The 20,013-nt window shown below is 53.2% G+C and overlaps 2 protein-coding genes across 8 annotated transcripts in view; one reads left to right on the forward strand and one right to left on the reverse strand.

The window, feature by feature from the left end:
* Positions 1–1,856, forward strand: part of PTK2B (protein tyrosine kinase 2 beta) — a 128,803-nt gene extending 126,947 nt beyond the window's left edge. For all 5 annotated transcript variants that reach the window (XM_067745217.1, XM_067745212.1, XM_067745214.1 and 2 more), the window contains one exon: positions 795–1,856. In XM_067745217.1, coding sequence (XP_067601318.1) covers positions 795–1,010 — 216 coding nt within the window. In that variant the 3' untranslated portion in view covers positions 1,011–1,856. The remainder of the gene's footprint in view (positions 1–794) is intronic.
* On the reverse strand, positions 1,850–16,047 carry CHRNA2 (cholinergic receptor nicotinic alpha 2 subunit). Of its 3 annotated transcripts, XM_067745218.1 has the most exons (7): positions 15,650–16,047; positions 13,438–13,770; positions 12,311–12,462; positions 11,829–11,873; positions 9,068–9,177; positions 4,994–6,002; positions 1,850–3,800 (listed from the first exon to the last, which is right to left on the reverse strand). In XM_067745218.1, the coding sequence occupies exons 2-7, from the start codon at positions 13,763–13,765 to the stop codon at positions 3,675–3,677; spliced, it is 1,770 nt and encodes a 589-aa protein (XP_067601319.1). In that variant the 5' UTR covers positions 13,766–13,770; positions 15,650–16,047; the 3' UTR covers positions 1,850–3,674. The 3 variants fall into 3 exon arrangements, with proteins under 3 accessions (XP_067601319.1, XP_067601320.1, XP_067601321.1); XM_067745219.1 differs by lacking the exon at positions 15,650–16,047 and having other exon boundaries at positions 13,438–15,627; XM_067745220.1 differs by lacking the exons at positions 11,829–11,873; positions 12,311–12,462; positions 13,438–13,770; positions 15,650–16,047 and having other exon boundaries at positions 4,994–5,866; positions 9,068–9,180.
* Between the last annotated feature and the right edge of the window lie 3,966 nt (positions 16,048–20,013).

Raw genomic sequence — 20,013 nt, forward strand, 5'->3', positions numbered from 1 at the left:
TGCGTGGTTTTAAGCCACGGCGTTTGTGGTAATTTGTTACCGCAGAACTGGAGACTGAGGCTGTGCCTCTGAACGTGTGTTGGTTTTCTGTCTGGAAACCAGCCACAGGCTCCAGCAGAACACCGCGCCCCCTGCCAGGCTGTAGCTTTCGATCCACCATCTCCCGGTGGTCAGCAATGTGACACAGGCGACCCCTGCAGCCCACCACTGTCCCCACTGTGACCACGCATAGGGCAGGAGGGTCTGGGCATTTCCTGCGCCCCCTCTGGGTGGCAGCAAGAACCCAGAGGAGCCCCCGTCCGGCTTGAGAGTGGCAGTCATTCATTTCACTTGGTAAATATCTCTTGAGCGCCAAGTATATGTTCAGCAGTGCACTAGGCCTGGGGATATGGTAGTAAATAAAACCCTACAGCCCAAACCGCTGTCGCTGATCTCTTGATTTGATGGTACACAGTTAACCAATGAGTGAATGCACTTGACCCCTGACCATTCACCCACGTCGGGCCAGCACGAGGGTATGAGGGCACAAAGGGAGGGTCTCTGGGGCTGGATCGGAGGGCGCTGGCGTAGGCGGGCTGGGGCCTGGGGTGCCTGCAGTGTCTGTTCTTGCCGACCTGGCCCCCAGCCCGCACTGGCCTTGGATTCAGCCCAAGCCTGGGTCAGACCCACCCCCCAGAGAACGTCCGACTTCCTGGGCCAGCGCCAGGTGGACTCCCGTGTGGCTTCCCCATCCTCCCGGCCTGCACGTCGCGGCCCCTCAGGGTCCCAGCCCCTCCCGTGTGCTCTTCCTACAGATCGAGGGGACCCAGAAACTGCTCAACAAGGACCTGGCGGAGCTCATCAATAAGATGCGACTGGCGCAGCAAAACGCCGTGACCTCCCTGAGTGAGGAGTGCAAACGGCAGATGCTCACCGCCTCCCACACGCTGGCTGTGGATGCCAAGAACCTGCTGGACGCCGTGGACCAGGCCAAGGTTCTGGCCAACCTGGCCCAGCCGCTGGCAGAGTGAAGAGGGCAACGCCTCCCGCCTGCGTCTCCGCCCCCGCCCGCCGTGTCCCTCCCTGCCCCGGCCCCTGCCTGACCTTCGGTCCTATGGGTCCCCCCCGGGGGGGGGGGGCAGGCGAGGAGAGTCCTCCTTCCCCTGCCATTTTGCACGTCCCCTCTCCCCACCCCGCCCCCAGACTGTGCTGCTCAGGCCGCAGCTGGACAGAGGTGACTCAGGGCTGCAGACGGCAGGGGGTGACAAAGAGGGCTCAGAGGGAGCCTGGCTGCTGTCCGCCAGCCACTGCTGCCTGGCCTGAGGGGGCCATGCTGGGGCCCCTTGCGGCCACGATGGCTTTACGCGTCCTGTGAAGGGCGGGCTGACTGGGGAACCAAGCTCTTATCTTTCCTCCCCCGCCCACGGAGCCCCGCCCCACGCCGTGCACAGAGGGAGGGGCCGGGAGGGGCTCTCTCTGGGGAGGCGGGCGGCTGGTGCCAAGAGGGATGGACCTGGCTTTCTTGTACAGTGTATAGTGGAATTTATTTAATGTGAGTTTGGTCTGGACTGACAGCCGTATGTGCCCCTGAGGGGAGACCTGGGACAGTCCAGGGACAAGCTACTGGGAGTCGGGACACAGGAGGCTGTGTTGTCCACACGCCAAGAGGGGAGAAGGGGAGAGACGAGGCCAAACTGGACCCGCATTCCTCGCCCCCTTTCCGTTCTTCCCTCCCTGGCCCCTTCCTTCTCTTTTCTTACTTGTCTTCTCTCCCCCTTTCTCAACCACTCCCTCCCTCCCGTTCTTGTGTTGGTGCAGAACACTCTTTTACCTTCTTTCTATTTGACTTGTGGAGGAATTAAAATTGTACCATTTGCTTTGTGGTTTGATTGTTTTGTTTGTTTGACCTTCGGGGCGGGTAACGATGACCACGGGCCTCGGCCCTGGAAGGAATCGATTGTGCTTACTTTGGGCGAAGATCAAAGGCTGAAGCCAGGGCTCAACCCCCCCCCCCCTCCCCGGGGCTCGCGGTGATGCCAGGGCAGCGGGGTCAGGCGCTTGCCCCAGGCCTTTGCCCGCCCCCCCGCACCTGAGCCAGGGGTGACTTTCCAGTGGGGTCCCAGGCAGCCCCTCCAGGGCCACACAGGGATGCCAGTGGCACTCTCCCAGCTGCCATCAAATAGCCAGGGCTCTGGGGGGGTGCGGTGGTCCCAGGGGTGCTGGGGAGGGGTCCCACAGCTGACTGAGCAGCCCTTCGGCTTTATTTGATCTCTTGACTCACTTGCCAGTTGGGTGGGAAACGGAATAACAAGAGGGAACATCGCTGCACCAGGAGGTCAAGTCTGGGAGCACCACTGCTCCAGGAGAGCCAGCAGGGAGGACGGCGGAGGTTGCAGCTGCATCTGCAGAGCAGAAGGAACCAGGATGGCCTCTGAGTGGGGGGTCTTGCAGAGAACTGGGGCAGGAGGACTGGGCCCGCTGTGGCAGGGTCCCCCGGGGTCTGTCAGGGAGAGCAAGTGGAGCTTAGAAGGAGGGGACTCTGAAGGTCAAAGAGAACTAGGTGCTTGCCCCGCTTGGCTGCTCGTCCAGAGTCCCCACCCTGTCCCGAGGACCCAGTGCCGCATCTGTTAGGGCCGAGGTTCTGCCCTCGGGCTGGATGGGCTGGATGGGCTGGACGGCGCTGGGGCGAGGGACTGTGGGATTCCAGGCGGCAAGACAGGCTGCACAGAGCCGGTCAGGAGACATCGCGGGGCTTCGGGTAAGAAGGGCGGGCAGGCTGGGAAAGGGAGGGGTCCTGCAACGTCTCGGGGTGCAAAGCCATCAAGCTCGTTCCTCTCAGCTCCTCCAAGCAAAAGTCCTGGATGCCTGGGGCCTGACCACCACTCATCCTGTGTATGTGGGGCGGGGGGAGAGCACCGCGGGCCTGAGTTGGGTCAGGAATGGCTGGGGGTGTCCTTCTGGTTTGTCCACGCGCATTGAAGGACAGATAGCGCCCCTGCAGACGGGGACTCTCAGTGTGGCCACACCTCTCGGAGGGCCAGCTGGTGCTGAGCAGGTCTGCACGGGGAAGGCCGGGGCTAAAGGTAGGGGAAGTCTGGGCTGTCACAAGAGCTTCCAGGTGGGTGGGACGGCCCAGCTACCTGCATCCGCCCCACTTGTGGCCCTCCTCCTTCTCTTCCCCTTCCAACCTCCTCCCTCTGTTCCCCATCCTCAAGCCCACCTCAGCCTGGCTGTCCCCCCTGCCTTTTCGGGCTGTTCCTGAATCCCAAATGCTGTTCATAGCCCTTCCACGCCCCCGAGGCGCTCTCTCCCTATGCACCCCTCCTTTGAGGTCTGAGCCTCCTCTCATGGCCCTTCCCCAACCCCTGGGTTCCCCCCACCCGCATCCCTCAGAGTCTGCATCCCAGGAGCATCTCATACGTCTTCACGTTGTCATCACCACGTCGTAACCTTCTGCAGAGCAAGTTCCTTTTGGCCCAGCTCTTCAGCATCCAAACAGGGCTCCGTGCCCGGCAGATTCTCAGCACAAAGTACAATACTGTCAAGTGAATCATCCCAAGAAGCCTTCCGTGTCCGGACGCCATGGAAAGGCACCTGTAGTTGGATGGCGTTGACTCCGAAGGCATACTCCAGAGGCGGCAGCCGTTAAAGACGGTCAGCTATGCCACGTCTGGGCCAAAGCAGGCGATGTGGCATCAGATCATTCCAGCTAGGAACGGCGGGAGAAAGAGTCCGACGGTCCCCAGGAAGCAAACGAGGATAAACAACCAGAGGAATATCCTATCGATGACCATGGCCACATACCTCCAGTCTTCCTTCACCTGCAGGGGAGACGGGTGCACAGTGACCGAGGACTTGGGAAAGGGGAGGTGTCCCGCCCATGCGCAGCCCCTGTAAGAATGGCACTGGGGACAGCGGTGACGCCACTGAGACCTTGGGAGCTAAGGAGCAGGGTGGGAGGGGGGCGGGTAAACAGGGATATCTCAAGACTCAAACAGCCCTCTCCTAGCAATTCCCGTCCTATACCACCCCTGTGATAATAGCCCAGAGCCTTTCCATAGGCTCTCAACTTCCCGGTAAGGGAGGCTGGAGGGACACAGAAGGTTCTAGAGTCACCCAGGGGCATGGACCCTCCCAGGGGGCCTGCAGTGATTTAAACGCAACGCTCAGAAGTTACAAAATGGTGAAGACTTTGTGCCCCCATGTTACCTCCCGACCCACTCACCCACCCGCTGGGGGGATAGGTGAGGGTAGGTGTGGCCCAGGGAAGGGCTGGGTGGTGTTTGCAGGGGGGTAGGGGCTTTGTGGAATTGGGGCTTACAGCCCAGGCAAGTGGATCTGGAGTCCTAGCTGCTCCCGGATTAGATAACAATTAATTTGTCTTATCTACTCAGCAAGGCCACCCAGTAATAACCTCCTGGCCTTTCATCCTTCCCTAAATTGAAAGAAGGATTCTGTGACCCTGGGCAGTGGCAGGACACAGCAGGGGGCGGGGGAGGGGAGCCCGCAGGCCCATCCAAGCTTCCTCAGTGTTCATGAGTGAACAGTGACGTTCACAAAATGCCCAGAGCCCAGGACAAGAAGGAGGGGCCCGTCAGGACAAAGGGGGAGGCTGGATTGTTTGGGGTCTCCCGATGAGTTCCCCCCCACCCCGCCTACGGGCAATGGTGGGAAATGGCCTGCGTGAGGGTGGCGTGGGGAGACGCCCTCCAGCTCTGTCCTGTGTCTCCCAGTTAGGCTGAGCGGGGACATTCTTACTGCTGTTCTGCCTCCTACCCAATAAACGTCTTCAGAGCTGCCAGCTAGACGTTCTCCACCACAATTCATTCCAGACTCCAAGGCCATGACTAAGGGAGATGGGTCCTCGTGGAGGAGCCTGGGTTGACCCAAGCTAACACCCTGGAGGGATGGCTACTAGGCCGGTGGAGTCACCCAGGGGACGGCCCCTCCCCCAGCCCCCACTCACCGAGGTGGAGTCACCCAGGGGACGGCCCCTCCCCCAGCCCCCACTCACCGAGGAGTCTGCATCCTCGGCCCGCAGGTGATCGGCAATATAGCACACGCCCTCCAGTGCTTTCTGTATGCGAGGTGACAGCAGGGACCCACCCTCCGGCAACTGGGCCTCCGCCTTGGGACCCGAGGCCCCTGGGCGCAGACCCCCATGGCTGTAAGGGACGCCTGTGAAGGGGGACGAATGACCCGCGCGCGCCCATCTGCCTTCCTTCTCCTCGTCCGTCCCCTCCGCATCCACGTTGGTCTCCAGCCAGCGGTAGGAGGGGCAGAGCTTCAGATCTGGGGGGTCGCGGAGCTCCAAGGGTGGCAGGGGCCGGCTTATCAGAAGCCACCGGGACACGCAGCCCAGAAAGGCCACCCGCACCCAGTGGGGCATGTTGTGGGTGCTGGCGGAGCGGTGGTGCACGTTGAGCACGAAGACGGTGATGACGATGGAAAGGGTGACGAAGATCATGGTGAAGAGCAGGTACTCGCTGATGAGCGGGATGACCAGCGAGGTGGACGGGATGATCTCGGTGATGAGCAGCATGAAGACGGTGAGCGAGAGCAGCACGGAGATGCAGAGCGTGATCTTCTCGCCGCACTCGGAGGGCAGGTGGAAGACGAGCACCGTGAGGCAGGAGATGAGCAGGCAGGGGGTGATGAGGTTGATGGTGTAGAAGAGCGGCAGGCGCCGGATGACGAAGTAGTAGGTGACGTCGGGGTAGATCTCGGCGCAGCAGTCATACTTCTTGGTGTTGTAGGTGCCCGTGGCGTTGACAATGGCCCACTCGCCGCTCTCCCAGTAGTCCTTGAGGTCTACCGTCTGCTGCATCGGCACCAGGTCGATCTTGGCCTTGTCGTACGACCAGGAGCCGAACTTCATCTTGCAGTTCTGCTGGTCGAAGGGGAAGAAGGTGACGTCAATGCTGCAGGAGCTCTTGTAGATGGCGGGCGGTACCCAGTGCACGGTGCCCGAGGAGAAGAGGTGGGCCTTGGTCATGTGGGTCACCACAAACTCCCCATCTGCACTGCGGAGAGGAGAGGTGTTGGGGGGCACCCTGCGCACCCCAGGCACCCAAGCCAGACTGCTCCAGATAACACTCAGCAGGGGGACCCCAAAAACACAGCCGGACCGGGCCAAGTTGTGGGGATTTGTGCAGGTAAGACTCTCCAGCACACAGACATCTAGAGCTGCCTGAGTTGTCTTTCAGACACCATTTTTTAATTACAAAAGTAGGAATTTTTAACAGTATAGGAAAGTACCAAGAATTTTAAAAATGACCACTATTAACGCTTTGATGTTATAGATCTATATCTATACATATATGAGATATATCTATATCTCATGTATATCTGATTGTCATCTAGATAACACATACAGCATTTTTACGTTTTTGTGATCATGTGGTATAGTTGTAGTTTGATGGCCTGTTTGTATTCATTTAACATTTTAGAGTGATTGTTTACATGAGTATTTTTTCTCTCCTCCACCCCCCACCCCTGCAGATGGTGAGTAAGCCCCTCTGCTGGGGGTCATGTCATTTAAACCTGAGGTTTTTACTTCCCTCCTCAGAAGACACCTGACATCTTTGCTGGTGAAGGAAGACGCCATCCGTCTTCCTCCAACATGCATTTCTGAGCCAGCCGCACCCACTGGGGCCTCTGCAGGAGCTGTTGGTGGAGGGGAGACTCATGCCTGCCCTTAGGGAACCACGAGGAACTGAGAAGCAGGCCTGAACACCTACAACGCCAGGCAGACGGTTTGGCAACAGCATTATAACTACTGGGGGGAACCCGCGTCCGGTGAGCAGGGTCACCATGCACACTGCCATTTCAACAAAGCCCTGATGGAGGGTAGGATTTGGCAGAAAGCTGGGGGTGGAGAGCGGACCAGCAGAGCATCCGCAGAACAAAGAACAGAGGAGGGAAAGGATAAAACTCACAGTGTGTGCTTGGACTGGAGGAGCTGCTGGGCCGAGCTGGGGGCGGGGCGTGAGTGAGGGCGGGGCCCGAGTGGGCGTCGTGAGGGCCTTTAAGGCATCTAAGGGCCCATGAGGATACAGGGGACACTGGAACAGCGGTGACCACTCGGGCCTGAGTCCGATTTCCCCCTGCGAGGTGGCGCAGTGAGCTCTTAGCCCCCGCCTTCCCTCCCTATCCAGTTCCCACGATCAATCCTAAAGACAGGGGAACCAGAAGAATACACAGGAAGAGGGACTTGCCTCGTGGCGCAGTGGTTAAGAATCCACCTGCCAATGCAAGGGACACAGGTTCAAGCCCTGGTCCGGGAAGATCCCACATGCCAGGGAGCAACTAAGCCTGTGAGCCACATCTACTGAGCCCACGTGCCACGACTACTGAAGCCTGCGTGCCTGGACCCCGTGCTCCTCAACAAGAGAAACCACCGCAATGAGAAGTCCCCGCTCACTGCATCTAGAGAAGGCCCGCGCGCAGCAACGAAGATCCAACGCAGCCAAAAATAAATAAAATAAAATAAAATAAAAGAATACACAGGAAGAGAGACTTCTTTCCCTTGAAGTAGTTCCAGGATAGAGAGGTAGGCACGTTGGAAACCAGAACTTTGAAAGGGAGTTACAAACAGATCAAGGCAAAAGTTTAAAAAAAAGTTTTTAAGGCATTTTTGTCATCATACAGAAGCACCACTAGATGGCAACATGTGCCCCCATTTTGAGGAAAGAGAGAAGCAATTCCCCGGGTCTTCTTAACCAGAAGTGGAGTGGGTGGAGGAGATACCCTTCTTTAAATGTCTGCAAGAATTTGGTTTGAATTTTTGTCCTATCAAAAGAATTTCGTGTTATAATCAAGTAACACTGGACAAAGCCTTATTGGCAATCCTAAAACTCTGGGTCCTATCTGATGCTAGGACTTTGTTCCTGCTCTCTGCCAGGTGCACAGGAAGCAGAAACTAGAGGGATCCTGGGTGCAGATACGCGGTGAGGGGTCCGTGAGTCCAGTGGCAATGTTAGACCTTGCAGGTAATTCATGCTGAATGTGTGTTTACAGAGATGGCTCAGATGACAGGGCTTTGGGCCTGACCAGGACAGGGCAGTGTAAAGGCATCACTGTCACCCCCCTCTGACCTATCTGGAGACACCTAACTTCAGAAGTGGATCTGTTTCCCTTTATTCTATTGTTTAAAAATAGGTTTTCTAAATGTGGGTCAAATGAATTGGGAAATGCTGGGCTAAAGGGGTTTCTTGTCTGTACAAGTTCTAACAACATTTAAAATGACATTTTCCAAAGGACTGGGGCTGGGGTGCAGAAAGGGTTTTAACGACATACAATGTTATTTAAAATTATTTAAAATTATTTAAAATTATTTGGCCACAGAACTATTTTTCATACCTATTCATATCCCCAGGAACTAGTGGTCCCTAGAGTCCCACTTCAGAAAATATTTTTAGACAAACATCATGCCAAATATCTTTTAAGTTCTTCATTTCTAAATGAAGAATTACCTGATGCCAAACATGAATGAAATTATAGCTCTTTATATCTTCTATTAAAACAACCCGACTTGGTCCTCTGGGGCTCTCTTTAGACTCCCCTGCCTTTTACTAACTTCTAGTCATTATGTTCAAAGATTGGTCCTCTTTGGTTTTGAATACAGGGCAACTATAAATAATACTTTTTAAAACACCCATGCTTGATCCCTTCAAAGTTGTAACCCTGGGATGCTGCTTACCTGTTCCAACAATAATGCCATCCTGCAAATCTCCAACACTCAGGTACTTTTTTCACAGCCTGCACCAATCCTATTTTTCAAATAATGCTCAGTGTTGGCACAGCTGTGTCCCAGTAGCACAGCGCAGGCACTGATATGCAGTAGGTGCTCAATAAATTTTGGGTGTATGAGTGAGAGAACAAGATGAAAGAAATAAGGGAATCAAGAGAAAATGTGGTGAGGCGAGGATGAGCAAAGCAGGAGTTGAAAGAAAGGCCACGCAGCTTGGACACTAGGGGGCGCACTTCCCAAGTCCAACCCAGCCTAGGCTCAAGTTACCCGCCCTTCGCAGGGAACCCCCTGTCTCAGGGGTCCCAAGGGGCCTCCACAACCCCAGCCGTTTCCTACTTGTTGTAGAGGACGATGTCGGGGATCCAGATCATTTCCGAAGGGACTCGGAGGGATGTGATGTTGCCGAAATCAGCCGGGTTCCAGCGCAGCTTGTAGTCGTTCCACTCCTGTGCGTGGGGAGGGGAGTCAGGTCAGCAGCCCTGCCGGGGGAGGGAGCCTCGGGGCAAACCTAGGGCAGTCTGGGGACGCCCAGCAGCTGGATTCTGGAGCACCCGGAGCTCCTCACCTAGCCCCACAGAATAGAAAGGGCCGCGATGCCAGGATAGGGCCCTGAGATGGGAACGGGGAGTCCAGTCTAAAATAATCTAGCCCTCGCTTTGCCCCCACTCTTGTACTCAAAGTCCCGGGCACATCTGGAGGACGGGTCACCCTAGTCCCGCCTCTGTTCTGCCACTCCCTAGCTGGACGACCCCGGCAAGCAGCCTCACTCATTCGTAGTAACATTTTTTAGTGCATCGCAGTTTACAAAGGTTTTTCACACCCTCTGTCTAGGAAGACCCTTAGTGGGACACCCGGGCAAAGAGTGCAGAGCAGGTGGAAGTATTTCCCCATCTAACAGATCAGGAAACTGAGGACAAGAGGGGTAAAACAACCCCTTTATCAGAGTTACACAGCTGAGAAAGGGGAGTCACCCAGTGGATTTCCAACTGTGCGCTAGAGCGCCCCCTAGGATCCCTGTTTCCACCGTCTGGTCCAAGCGAATCTGTTTTCTCAACTGAGGCTTAGAGGGTACGCTGTCAGTAAGTGGCAGCACTGGGGCTTGAACCCAGCCTTCCCTGTCTCCAAACTTGCCCTAATTCTAGGGGCCATTTTGCTTTTGTGCATTTGCACTAAAATAGGGCAGTGACGTGCCCTTGAAAAGTCTCCCATGCGTGGTGCCTTTTCCCCTCTAAGGAAAGTCATGTAACATTTACACAAACACATCAACTGGCTAGGGATCCAGGAAGAAGTAAGGGAAACAGGAGTGTCTGCAGGAAGCAGGCGCATGAGAGGAAAAGCACTGATCCAGCTCAATGGTTCACAAACTTCAAGCACTCAAGTCCCAGCTTCATAATTTTGGCCAATATATTTGCACTGCCTATATTAGCATTTACTTAGTATTTTCCTTTAAATTAGTTCATTATTTTTAAACCTACATAAATTTTTGAATTTTACATCACTGAAATAACTGGAAAACCCACAGCACTTGAAACCATCCACTAAAATATAAATATATGACTATTTAAAAAAAGGGTTTGAGAGCCAACTAAAATCATCTCACAAAACTGCCGTTGGTACTGAAACTACACCTGGGAAGATGCTGGCCCAGCAGTGGTGCTGATTGCTTTTCTGTAGGGGAAGGCTTAGGCAGAGAGAGGGTCCAGACTTGCAAAGTAGGAAAGATAAAAGTGTTGCTAAAATTGTCAGGATTTCTCGGGACATTGAGGAATAATTTTGAAAGGGATTGGTCTTCATAAATGTACCCCCTCCCCCCAGTCCATTGTCTGTTAAGTTTTCAGGTTCATCCAACATTTGGGGGGCATCTACACCAAGTTGTGTTATATTAATCGGCAATAGATTATATTAGCCCCATTTTACAGATGAGCAAAGTGAGGTTCTGAGACTAACTTGCATGGTATCACAGGCTAATCAGAGGTGGTGCTGGTTGGCCTGACTCCTGCTCCAGGGCTCCTTCCTCTCCTCCCTACTCCAGTCCCTGAAGCCTAGGTAACTGGCCTATGGGGACAATTATGGCCACCCACGTTCTAGGTCTGACCCTTGCACTGCTATGGCTTCCCAAGTCCCTTCATGGCTCTGCACCTCATCTGTAAAGAGGACAGAATATATTCAGGCTGTTATAAAGCCTGTGTCCCCAAGTTCTGCCCCAAGAATGGCACATCAAAGAGGGCTACCCATCCACTGGCCAGGATTGATGCTGAGGCAGTTTCTGGTTAAGAGACAACAACTTCATTTCCTGTCTCTTGGGACCCTCGCTCTGGGGTCCCTGGGCCATCAGGTGAGGAGTCCAAACTCTCCTACTGGAGAGAACAGGCAGAGAGACCCTGAAAGGGCCTGGAGAAGAGCCCAGCTGGGCCTGGCTTACAGAACCTTCCAGAGCCTTCCAGACATCTCTGCTGATAGATGAACCTGTGAGTGAAACCATCTTGGACCCTCCAGAGCAGACCAGCCACCAGCCAAACGTCACCCAGTAACCCCAGGAGTCCCCGTGCAAAGCGGAAAAAACCACTAAAACTCCTAGCCATAAAAACTAAAGATGTAATAAACTGTCCGTTGTTTTAAGCCAGTGAGTTTTGGGGTAGCTTGTTAGGCAGCATAGACACAGAGCACTCAGCATTCTCCTGCAGAAGGAGCCTGGGGCTCTGAGTGGGGCACACCTGGGCCGCCCTTGTCTAGCCCAGCTGCCCTCTGCTTCTGTTTTCCTCAACTATAAAATGGCAGAACTAAACCTTGCATGGCTTTCGGTGATGACTCAGTGAGCTGATCTGCAAACGGTAGCAGGGACGTAGGCAATGCCCAGAAAGGGGACCACGTGGCTCTTGTAGGTGACATTCTCAGGTGCTGGGCAGAGCCTGGCCACACAAGAGCACAGCCCCTCACGAGAAGCCGTCTGCAGTCGGCTGGCCTTGGGAACATCCCGAGTGGCAACTCAGGCAAAAGGTAAATTCAGAATCATGCTTCCAGTGGAAGAGTCCTGGGAGGTGCTGGGGTCTGTGGGTTCCCACCCCGCTCCTGTCTTGCCCAGGGGAGGGGCCCTCACCTGCTTTAGCCAGACGTTGGTGGTCATCATTTGGTTCTTCTCATCCTGGTCAGTAGCGGGAAAGAAAGCAATGAGAGTGATGAACGAGCCCCAGAAAACAAGGTAGAGTGGGAGGGGCTTATTCAGGCCCCCCACTCACCAGAGAACCTGTTAGGTGACACCGCAAGCCCGGCCAACCCACCACCCCTCCTGACGCTGCCACCCTCACTCAGATTATCTCCACGGGGTCCTCTGGGCTTATGTCGGGCGGAGCAAGCAGGGCAGGGCATTTAGGAAACCCACCGCTGCCTGTCAACGCCCTCCCAGGAGGGGTTTCAGGGCTGAGAGCGGGAGGGAGATGCAGCAACCCCAGGCTCCGTGGGCTGATGCTCTGACTGAGGTGGGCTGGGAGGGCTGGGGCTGGGGAGGGACGAGGAGCCCCAGAAAGGGGCCCATGTCTGAGGCCGATCCCAAGGGGGCAAAGGATGGTAGGACAGACGCACCACATCGATGAGCTGGGCGATGGACAGCCCGAAGTGCACGATCACCACGTCCGAGGTGTTGGGCACTGGCCTCGCCCAGCGGTTGTAGCCCCTAAAGAGGTGTTGGAAGAGGCGGTCCTCGGCTTGGGTGGGGGAGGCCTGCTGCACGGATGCTGTGGGACAGGAGGGGAGAGAGGAGTCTCCGGGAGTCCGTGGTGCTGGGCGCCTGGCTCCCTCTCCTGTCCAATCAGAGCCACTTAACCTCACTGAGCCTCAGTTTCCTCATCTGCAAAATGGGCGCACTATTCCAGAACCTATTTCAAAACACTATCGAGGAGGAAATATGATCCTGTGTGTTAGAGCTTACAAAGCAACCAGCACATGGTTGGTGCTCAAGCAATGTCAGTTACTCTGTGACTGATGGGTAAGGGGTGAAAACAAGTGCTGAGAGGGGTGCAGAGCGGTGAGAAGAAGTCAGACAGGGGATGAGATCCAGCCTGGAACTGGGGAGCCCCAAGGGACAGCAACGTGGGGGAGAAGCCCAATTGTGTGGGGTGAGCTGCAGGGGGAAGGGCTTCGCGTGTCATCGTGAACCTGGCCCCGGGAACTTTCACTCCCATCCTCTTGTCATGAACCACTAATGCCAGCCATGAAATTCTCTTCCATTTGGAGCATCTCGCCTGTTTATCCTCAAACCACAGGCATTTGCTCCTTCTCATCAGCTGGGCAGAGTGTCCCCAGTTGTCTATCCGTGTCTGATTTCACCGTGTTCTGCAAACAGCTTCACCTCTTTGGGGTTCTCCTGCCTGAGCAGGTCGAGAACCACTGCTCTAAAATTCAGAACATCGGTCAGAACAGCTGCCGTGTGCCAGCGGTATCGCAGGCGCTAGTCACAGGCTCTCATTCCAGGTCACCACACAATAGCCCTGGGAGGGTCACAGTGCAGTTGGCATTCTGCAGATGGGGAGCACTGCGACTCGGGGAGGTTTGGGCGACGCAGCGATCGCCCCCCCACCTTCCCGCGGTGGAACAGCTCCATTCCCTGCGGCTCTGGTAGTTGCCACCAGCCCACTTGCAGGAGTTTCCTCCCTGAGGCATGTATGAGCTCACAGCTGTGACAGGATGCCCTAGGGACCATCCCCACTCACCTGCCGGGACCAGAAGAAGCCACCACAGCCCGAGCTTTGTCGTGGACGGGAGTGCAGGGCGGGAGGGGCCCATGGCTTCAGAGGAGGGGTCCGGCTGCCGCTGGACATCAGAAGGAGGGCAGGCCGGGCCTCGGCTGTGGGTTGAACCTCGGGCCGCTTCCCCAGCAGGGCCTGGGGAGCTGGCACTGCGGAGCTCCCTGGGGATTCCACGTGGCTCCCTCTGACTGCCAAGCCTGAGTGAGCCCAGGAAAGGGTTCTTAGGATGATGCATCTTTGACACAAGTGAACCTTCGTGCCTCTCACCTTTGACCTCATTTGCGCCTCCCATCACCCCTAGGAAGGTATGGGGAAGGGTTATTATTATCTCTTTTATTTAAATTTAAAAAATGCTGCTGTTCACAAAAGTTGACTGATTGGCCCAAGCCACATAGTTAAAAAGCTATGAAGTCGGGGTTCAAGCTCACATCTTCAGCTTCTAAACTATAACATGTTCAAGTGCTACTCAGTGGTGCCAACTAGAAGGATAACTTTGTATGGGCAACTCAGCCAGTACTCGACTGTGTTTTATAGATCTTAGCATCACGATTGTCATTGCTCAGCCACGCTCACGACTGAGGTCTGTGGCAGACAGGTGGCGACAAGGTACAGGTGCTCTACCCCAAAGCCAGGCTCACCTGGATTCAAGGTTCTAAGAGGTTCCTCTGTGTGCAGCTCCACTCACCTCTCCTTCCAGCTGATATCACGTGCACAGATCCCAAGGTTATAATCTGTTTCACCTTTCAACCAAGTGCACTAAATAAAAGCATGTTTTTTTTTCCCCATTAGTGAGAACAGGGGAAAAAAAGAAATAGAAGTCCAGGCGTGCTGAACTTGCATCGTATAAAGATCCAACAAGAGACATCCTGGACCCTCTGGAAGAATGTGCAAATGAGACTGAATTGACTCCAGCGGACAAATTCCTGCAAGATGCCTCAGGATGAGATGCCTCATCCCTTGTAATTAGCCCACTATGATAATTTCATTAATTTGTCACCGAAAACCAAAGGAGAAATTCTTCCAGGTATTTGACAGTGATTAAACTTCCACCTCTTGTTAGAAGGCTATTGAAAGAGAAAGAGTCCTGGACCTTTTGATCCTCTAAGCGGCCAGATTGGCAGGTTCGGGGGTGGGGGTGGGTGTCTGCGGGCTGATGTCCCTGTTTGTAAAGTGGGTCTGGGTGAATGGAGTTCACAGGGAAACCTGTACAAAAAATATTGCATATGTAAAGGGCTCAGACGCCAATATCCTCACTGTGCTTGTATCGCTGCCATGTACCAGTGTGTCTAGACCATCCTGTGCCCCATACCCCAACTCAAGTCAGCCTCTCTTGCCCACATCCTGAATGCTGGTTCCATTGAAGTCAAGGTGATGTGGGCTGATTTCTTTGTCCATCTTCCTACTGCAGCTGGTTTTCAACTTCTCACCCCCACTCTATTCTTTTCACAAGTCCCACCTTCTCCATAAAACCTGCTTCGATTTCACCCCACACTTCTCCGCCATCTGGCACAATCCCAAGCATGGGAGTCATTGCGCTCCCATAACTGTCAACACCCCAAAGAAAGTCTCTTGATTGAGGAAATGAAAGTGTCTTTTCTTCCAAATCATTTCATCAGAGGTGCTTAGGGAAGAGAGAGCCTATTTCTAGCTTTTATATTTGATCTGCTCAATACATCAATTAATCGCAGAAGCTTGCCATCTCAAGGTCGGGTGGAATCTTAAAGGTCATTTGGATTACCACACCAGCTGATCATTTTCCTCCACAAATTCCAGCCTCAGAAAAAAACCCAGCAACGAAGAACTTGCTGTCTTCCAAGTCAGTGAATAACACTGATGTCTGTTAGCCTTTGTTAAAGCATACAGAGTATTTACTGAGTGAATAAATAAATGACCAAAGAGGAATAGTGGTAATAAAGACATAGAAGCAGATTCAACAAAGTAAAGCCAATAAGTCCTGAGACGGAGCCACCCTCACCAGTGGGAGGGGGTGACTGTCACTGGGCTCTGAACGGCCCCAGCAGGGACAACCAAAAGACTAAAATTTTTCTAGAAGCAGGCAACTTCCAGCATTCTGACATACCTCCCTCCTAAGTGCCCAGAAGCTGCTGATCTGCTCATATCACTTTGAACCGCCCTCACAATGTCCCCAACACAAGCTCGGGGGCACCTTTCTTACCTGTGACCACAGAAGACAAGCCATTCAAAGAACAGAGTACCAGCCTGGCTTGGAGGTCCTGGTCAGCTGGCCAAAGTCCCCCCAGAATGGAAAGGCAGGTGCAGGGCACAGCTGGGTGTCTTCATTTCCCTGTCAAAAGATGCTGGGACAGGACATGCCTTGGCGGATGAGGGAGACCTGACACTGAGAGTCAGATTGGCTTCCTGGGGAGGGCTGGACAAGTTCTGAAGACAGGCTGCTGTGCCCAGGCTCCCAGCTCTGGTGACCAGAGAAGCCGCATGCAGGTCCTGCTGAGGAGGACAGCACGGAGAGCCTGGCACGGATGCTTCTGCAGGTAAGAGCCAGGCGGGTCCACAGGAGGGACCGCCAGCTTGGCAGGCACACAGACGCATGCTCATTCCCTCTCTCTCTCTCTCTCTCTCTCTCACACACACACACACACACACCCTCTCTGGAGGGAAGGGGGAGGAGCCTGTGACTATCTAGTCCTTGTCCAGTGGGGACCAACAGCAGATTACTTGCCGTCTGGTTACGAAGATGCTTCGTTCTTTGCTCTGAAGGATCCTGCGCTCCAGGATCACTTCCTGGGGTCCCCCAACCTCACCCATAGATGGGGAATCTCCTGGGTCTGTCTGTCAATAGAGCAGTATAGCTCTGAGTAAAATAGGACCAAGGACAGAGCCGCCAGTCAGCAGCCTGCGGTTCTCTCCTTCCCCTTCTCCCCTGCAGGACCCCGGCTCCCTCGTGCTGCCACCTGGTTTGGGGGCAGCTTGCCTGTTTCCTCCTCGGCCTCCTTGCTGGTGACCTTGCCTTCACTTTCCCAGAAAAGGAAGTTCACCTTCCTTCAAACCATAAATTGACCCTTTGCCTCCTTCTCCCCCGCATCAGATCAGGAGTCCTTTTCCTCCTGCTGTGCGTGGCGAAGCGTGGCCCTGTGATCCTGCCGGTGGCCCCATCTATCAAATGTCGCCCGGCTCTCTCGTATCTCCCTCTCCCTCTCGCTTGTTCCTTCCCCTCAGCCCATAAGGAAGCTCATTCTCCATCCTAAAAACACTCTGGGGTCTGCACCTTGCTATCTCATCTCCCACGTATTGTTAAAAGCCAAGGACGCAGGACATGACTGCCAGGGTTTAACTTCTGGTTGTGCGGTTTGGGACAGGTCTCTAGAGCCTTCCGTGCCTCAGTCTCCTCATATGTAAAAGGAGGATATGAATACTGGCTCCACTTCATAAGCTTGTAATGAGGAGTAAATGAGTTAGTATAAATAAAGGGCTTAGAAAACTGAAATAATACATGATATATATGTGTACATATGTAAATATCGGTTGGCCAAAAAGATCGTCCGGGTTTTTGTAAGATCTTCAGAAAACCCAAACGCACTTTTTGGCCAACCCGATATATATGTGATATATACAAATATGATATATACATGCATATATTTACACATGTGTCTATGATTGCTAGCATTATCTTCTGAGAATATTAGAACACATAAAAGTAACCACCAACATTCCCACTATCCAGAATTAACAAATGTTAATATTTTACCATAAGTACTTTCATATTGATATATATGTATATCTGTGTGTATATAGAGTTATGCAAGTATTAAATGCATAGAGAGAGAAAGCTAGGAGGAAGGAAGGAAGGAAGGAAGGAAAGAGGGAAGGAAAAGGGAAAATAATAGATTATATCAGTCAGGGTCTTTGGTTTGAGCAATAAAAATCTATTGATTAATTTAAGCAGAAAATGATTTTATTAAAGGGCAATGGGAAGTTCACAGGTGTACTTACAAAGCTGGAGAACCCCCCCGCTGGAGCACAGGTGAGAGCGAGGGAAACACCAGCCAGACTAAAGCCCAAATCACAAGCTATTACCAGCATAGTGGGCCCTGCTGCTGCAGAAGTGGATGCAAAACCTTGCACCATCTGTCACTGGTGCTGCTGTCACTGCTGTCCCTGGAAACCAGCCACTCCTGCTGCTGTCAGAATTAATCCTCCTCTATTCCTACTTCATTGTGTCACTAGCTCCCAACACAAAGGTCAGGATAAACGCATCTGATTGATCATGGGCTCGTGAACGAAATGCATGGAAGGCTGAGGAAGCAGGAATCTGGTGTTTGGAACTTCTATGTGAAAGGTGGCTTCTGCCACATTGGGAACTTTCCCAGAATATTTGAAAGGAGTTTAAATGCTGAGAAACTCCCACAAATTTGCTCTTTGGCTCCTCCCACCAATGCACACCCAACTTTCCATAATTACACTTTGAAAAACATGCTCACACCTACCCATTCTGTTCTAAAATGTGTACCCAGGATTTGTTTCAATCAGGTATGGTAAGACATGCAGACACGGGAATGACTGTCACAGAGGAAGAAGTTTATACTCACAGATCCCCAGAGGCAGGAATCATGGCATGTCACATAGGGCCACACGGGGAAGCACATGGGCCAGACAGAGGGCAGGAAGGGCAAAGGAGAAAGCATGGCCCAGAGAATGTATTGGAGTTTCTGTAGGGAAGGGAAGGCAGGACAGGGTCAGCAGCCTAGGACTGGAAAGCTTGAATCATTTTTGTGGGCTGTGGGTATAGGGGTGGTCTCCGGTGGTTCAGTACCTGGCCCTGGGGTGATTCACTGCAGGGGAAATATTGGCCCGGTGTGAGAGAGAGGTAAAGGAGATGGCCGGGGGGGTGGACTTGAGATTGGCTGGAGGGTTTGTAGTATGATGTCTGTACTCCCCTGAAGGCTGGATCACTGGGAAGATGTAAACCATTTTGGCCATTAGTTGCCTTGTTTGTAATGCATACCAAACGGACCAATAGTGAATCTAAGAGAACACAGTTAGAACACTAACACAAGACAGCCATTCCTCACAGACACAAAAGAGCTCATCGTAACCCCAAAGGGACAAAGTCTTACATCTCGTCGGTTACTCCAGTCAGCTCCAAGTCTTGCCTCTCTAGTCAATGCACTTTCTTGCTCTCATCCTGACACAAGGTCATCTTGAAATTCTGTTTCTTATGGAACAAACCATAAAGTCCATCAAAAGCATACTGCATATAAAGTAATGGAGTGGGCAGAAAATAAAATAGATTAACAAAGTAAGGAAGAAAAGGCAGGCACAGCCTTCGTCATTGTAAAAGTTAGAGTTGGACCCTATCGCTGAAGTGCTCGCACTACGAGTGTCAACTATAGCGCTGAAACTATTGCCGCCGAAAGCAGAGGGTCACAGGGCCTGCTCCGTCCCTGCCAGCTGGGGACCACGGCTGCTGCTGCCACCCCGAAACTGCCAACCAAAACGTTTCTCGTCTTGCCCTGCTCACCTCACCAGCTCCTGCTGTAAAGTCTGGACTGGGTACGTCTGATTTGCTGAGCTAAGCTCACAGGCCTTCGCCTGAGAACGTGAGCCCTTAGCATTTTTGGATTCTATGGTCAGAGTGGCTCTTCCTTCTAAGATTCATAAGGTGGCTACGTCTTACAGGGTTCTTCTTTGCAACCACAGACATTTCTCTCAGTCTTATAAGCAGAAAGGGTCTCGTTATAGGATACTGATATCTCACAGCATCTCAGGGAGGACAGGAGAAGCAGGTGTGGAAACCACACAGCCAAGAACAATGCAGTGACAGCAAACCACACCAGGTACAATTTTAACAAAGCCATCACCGTGTCACCCCACTGGCACCATGCACAGCCAGAGCTAGACTGGAGAAGCTCCGTCTCAGCCTCCCCAGAGAATCTGAGAGAGGAGATAGATGGTCCCCTGGGCTGGACAGCTGGTGTTTGTCAAGGGCAGTAAAATCGAAGCTTTGTTCTCACCCAGACACTCCAAGGACAAAGCTAGTGGCAGAAGCTGAGCTCCGCTGAAATAAAGAGATAAGACGGCCACTCCTGAGGTCAGGAAAACTTCCCTGACTGCACATGCGCAGGAAGGCTCCTTGTGGGTCAGAAAGGGAGGGGATGCCACTGCATAATAAGTGTGGACATGCACCCACAGGCCTCTGCAGTGGGATCCACCTTAACAAAAAGTTGCGCATGCGTGTTGGGGAGTGTCCTGGGACCAGTCAAGTGTGAGAAAAGAAACAAGATAATTGGTCAAGTGTAAACAAAGACCTGGAAGGACTGCCCTATGTGATTTAAATCACCTCCTTACCGCCTCCTCTTTCAGGACTCCAGGACTGTTCTCTGGGTGTGTATTTCTGCCTTGCTTCTGTCTTAAATAAACAAACTGCTTCTCTGTGGGCTCTCCCACAGGTTATGCCGTGTCTCTAATAATAAACTTCGTACCTGTTTTTACAGTTTTTGCCTCCTGGAAACATTCTAGCTTTCAAACGGGGAAAAGAGTCAGGGCCACTTTGCCTATGACCTC

This window comes from Pseudorca crassidens, chromosome 7, assembly GCF_039906515.1.
Source record: "Pseudorca crassidens isolate mPseCra1 chromosome 7, mPseCra1.hap1, whole genome shotgun sequence".
Taxonomy (NCBI): Eukaryota; Metazoa; Chordata; class Mammalia; order Artiodactyla; family Delphinidae; genus Pseudorca; species Pseudorca crassidens.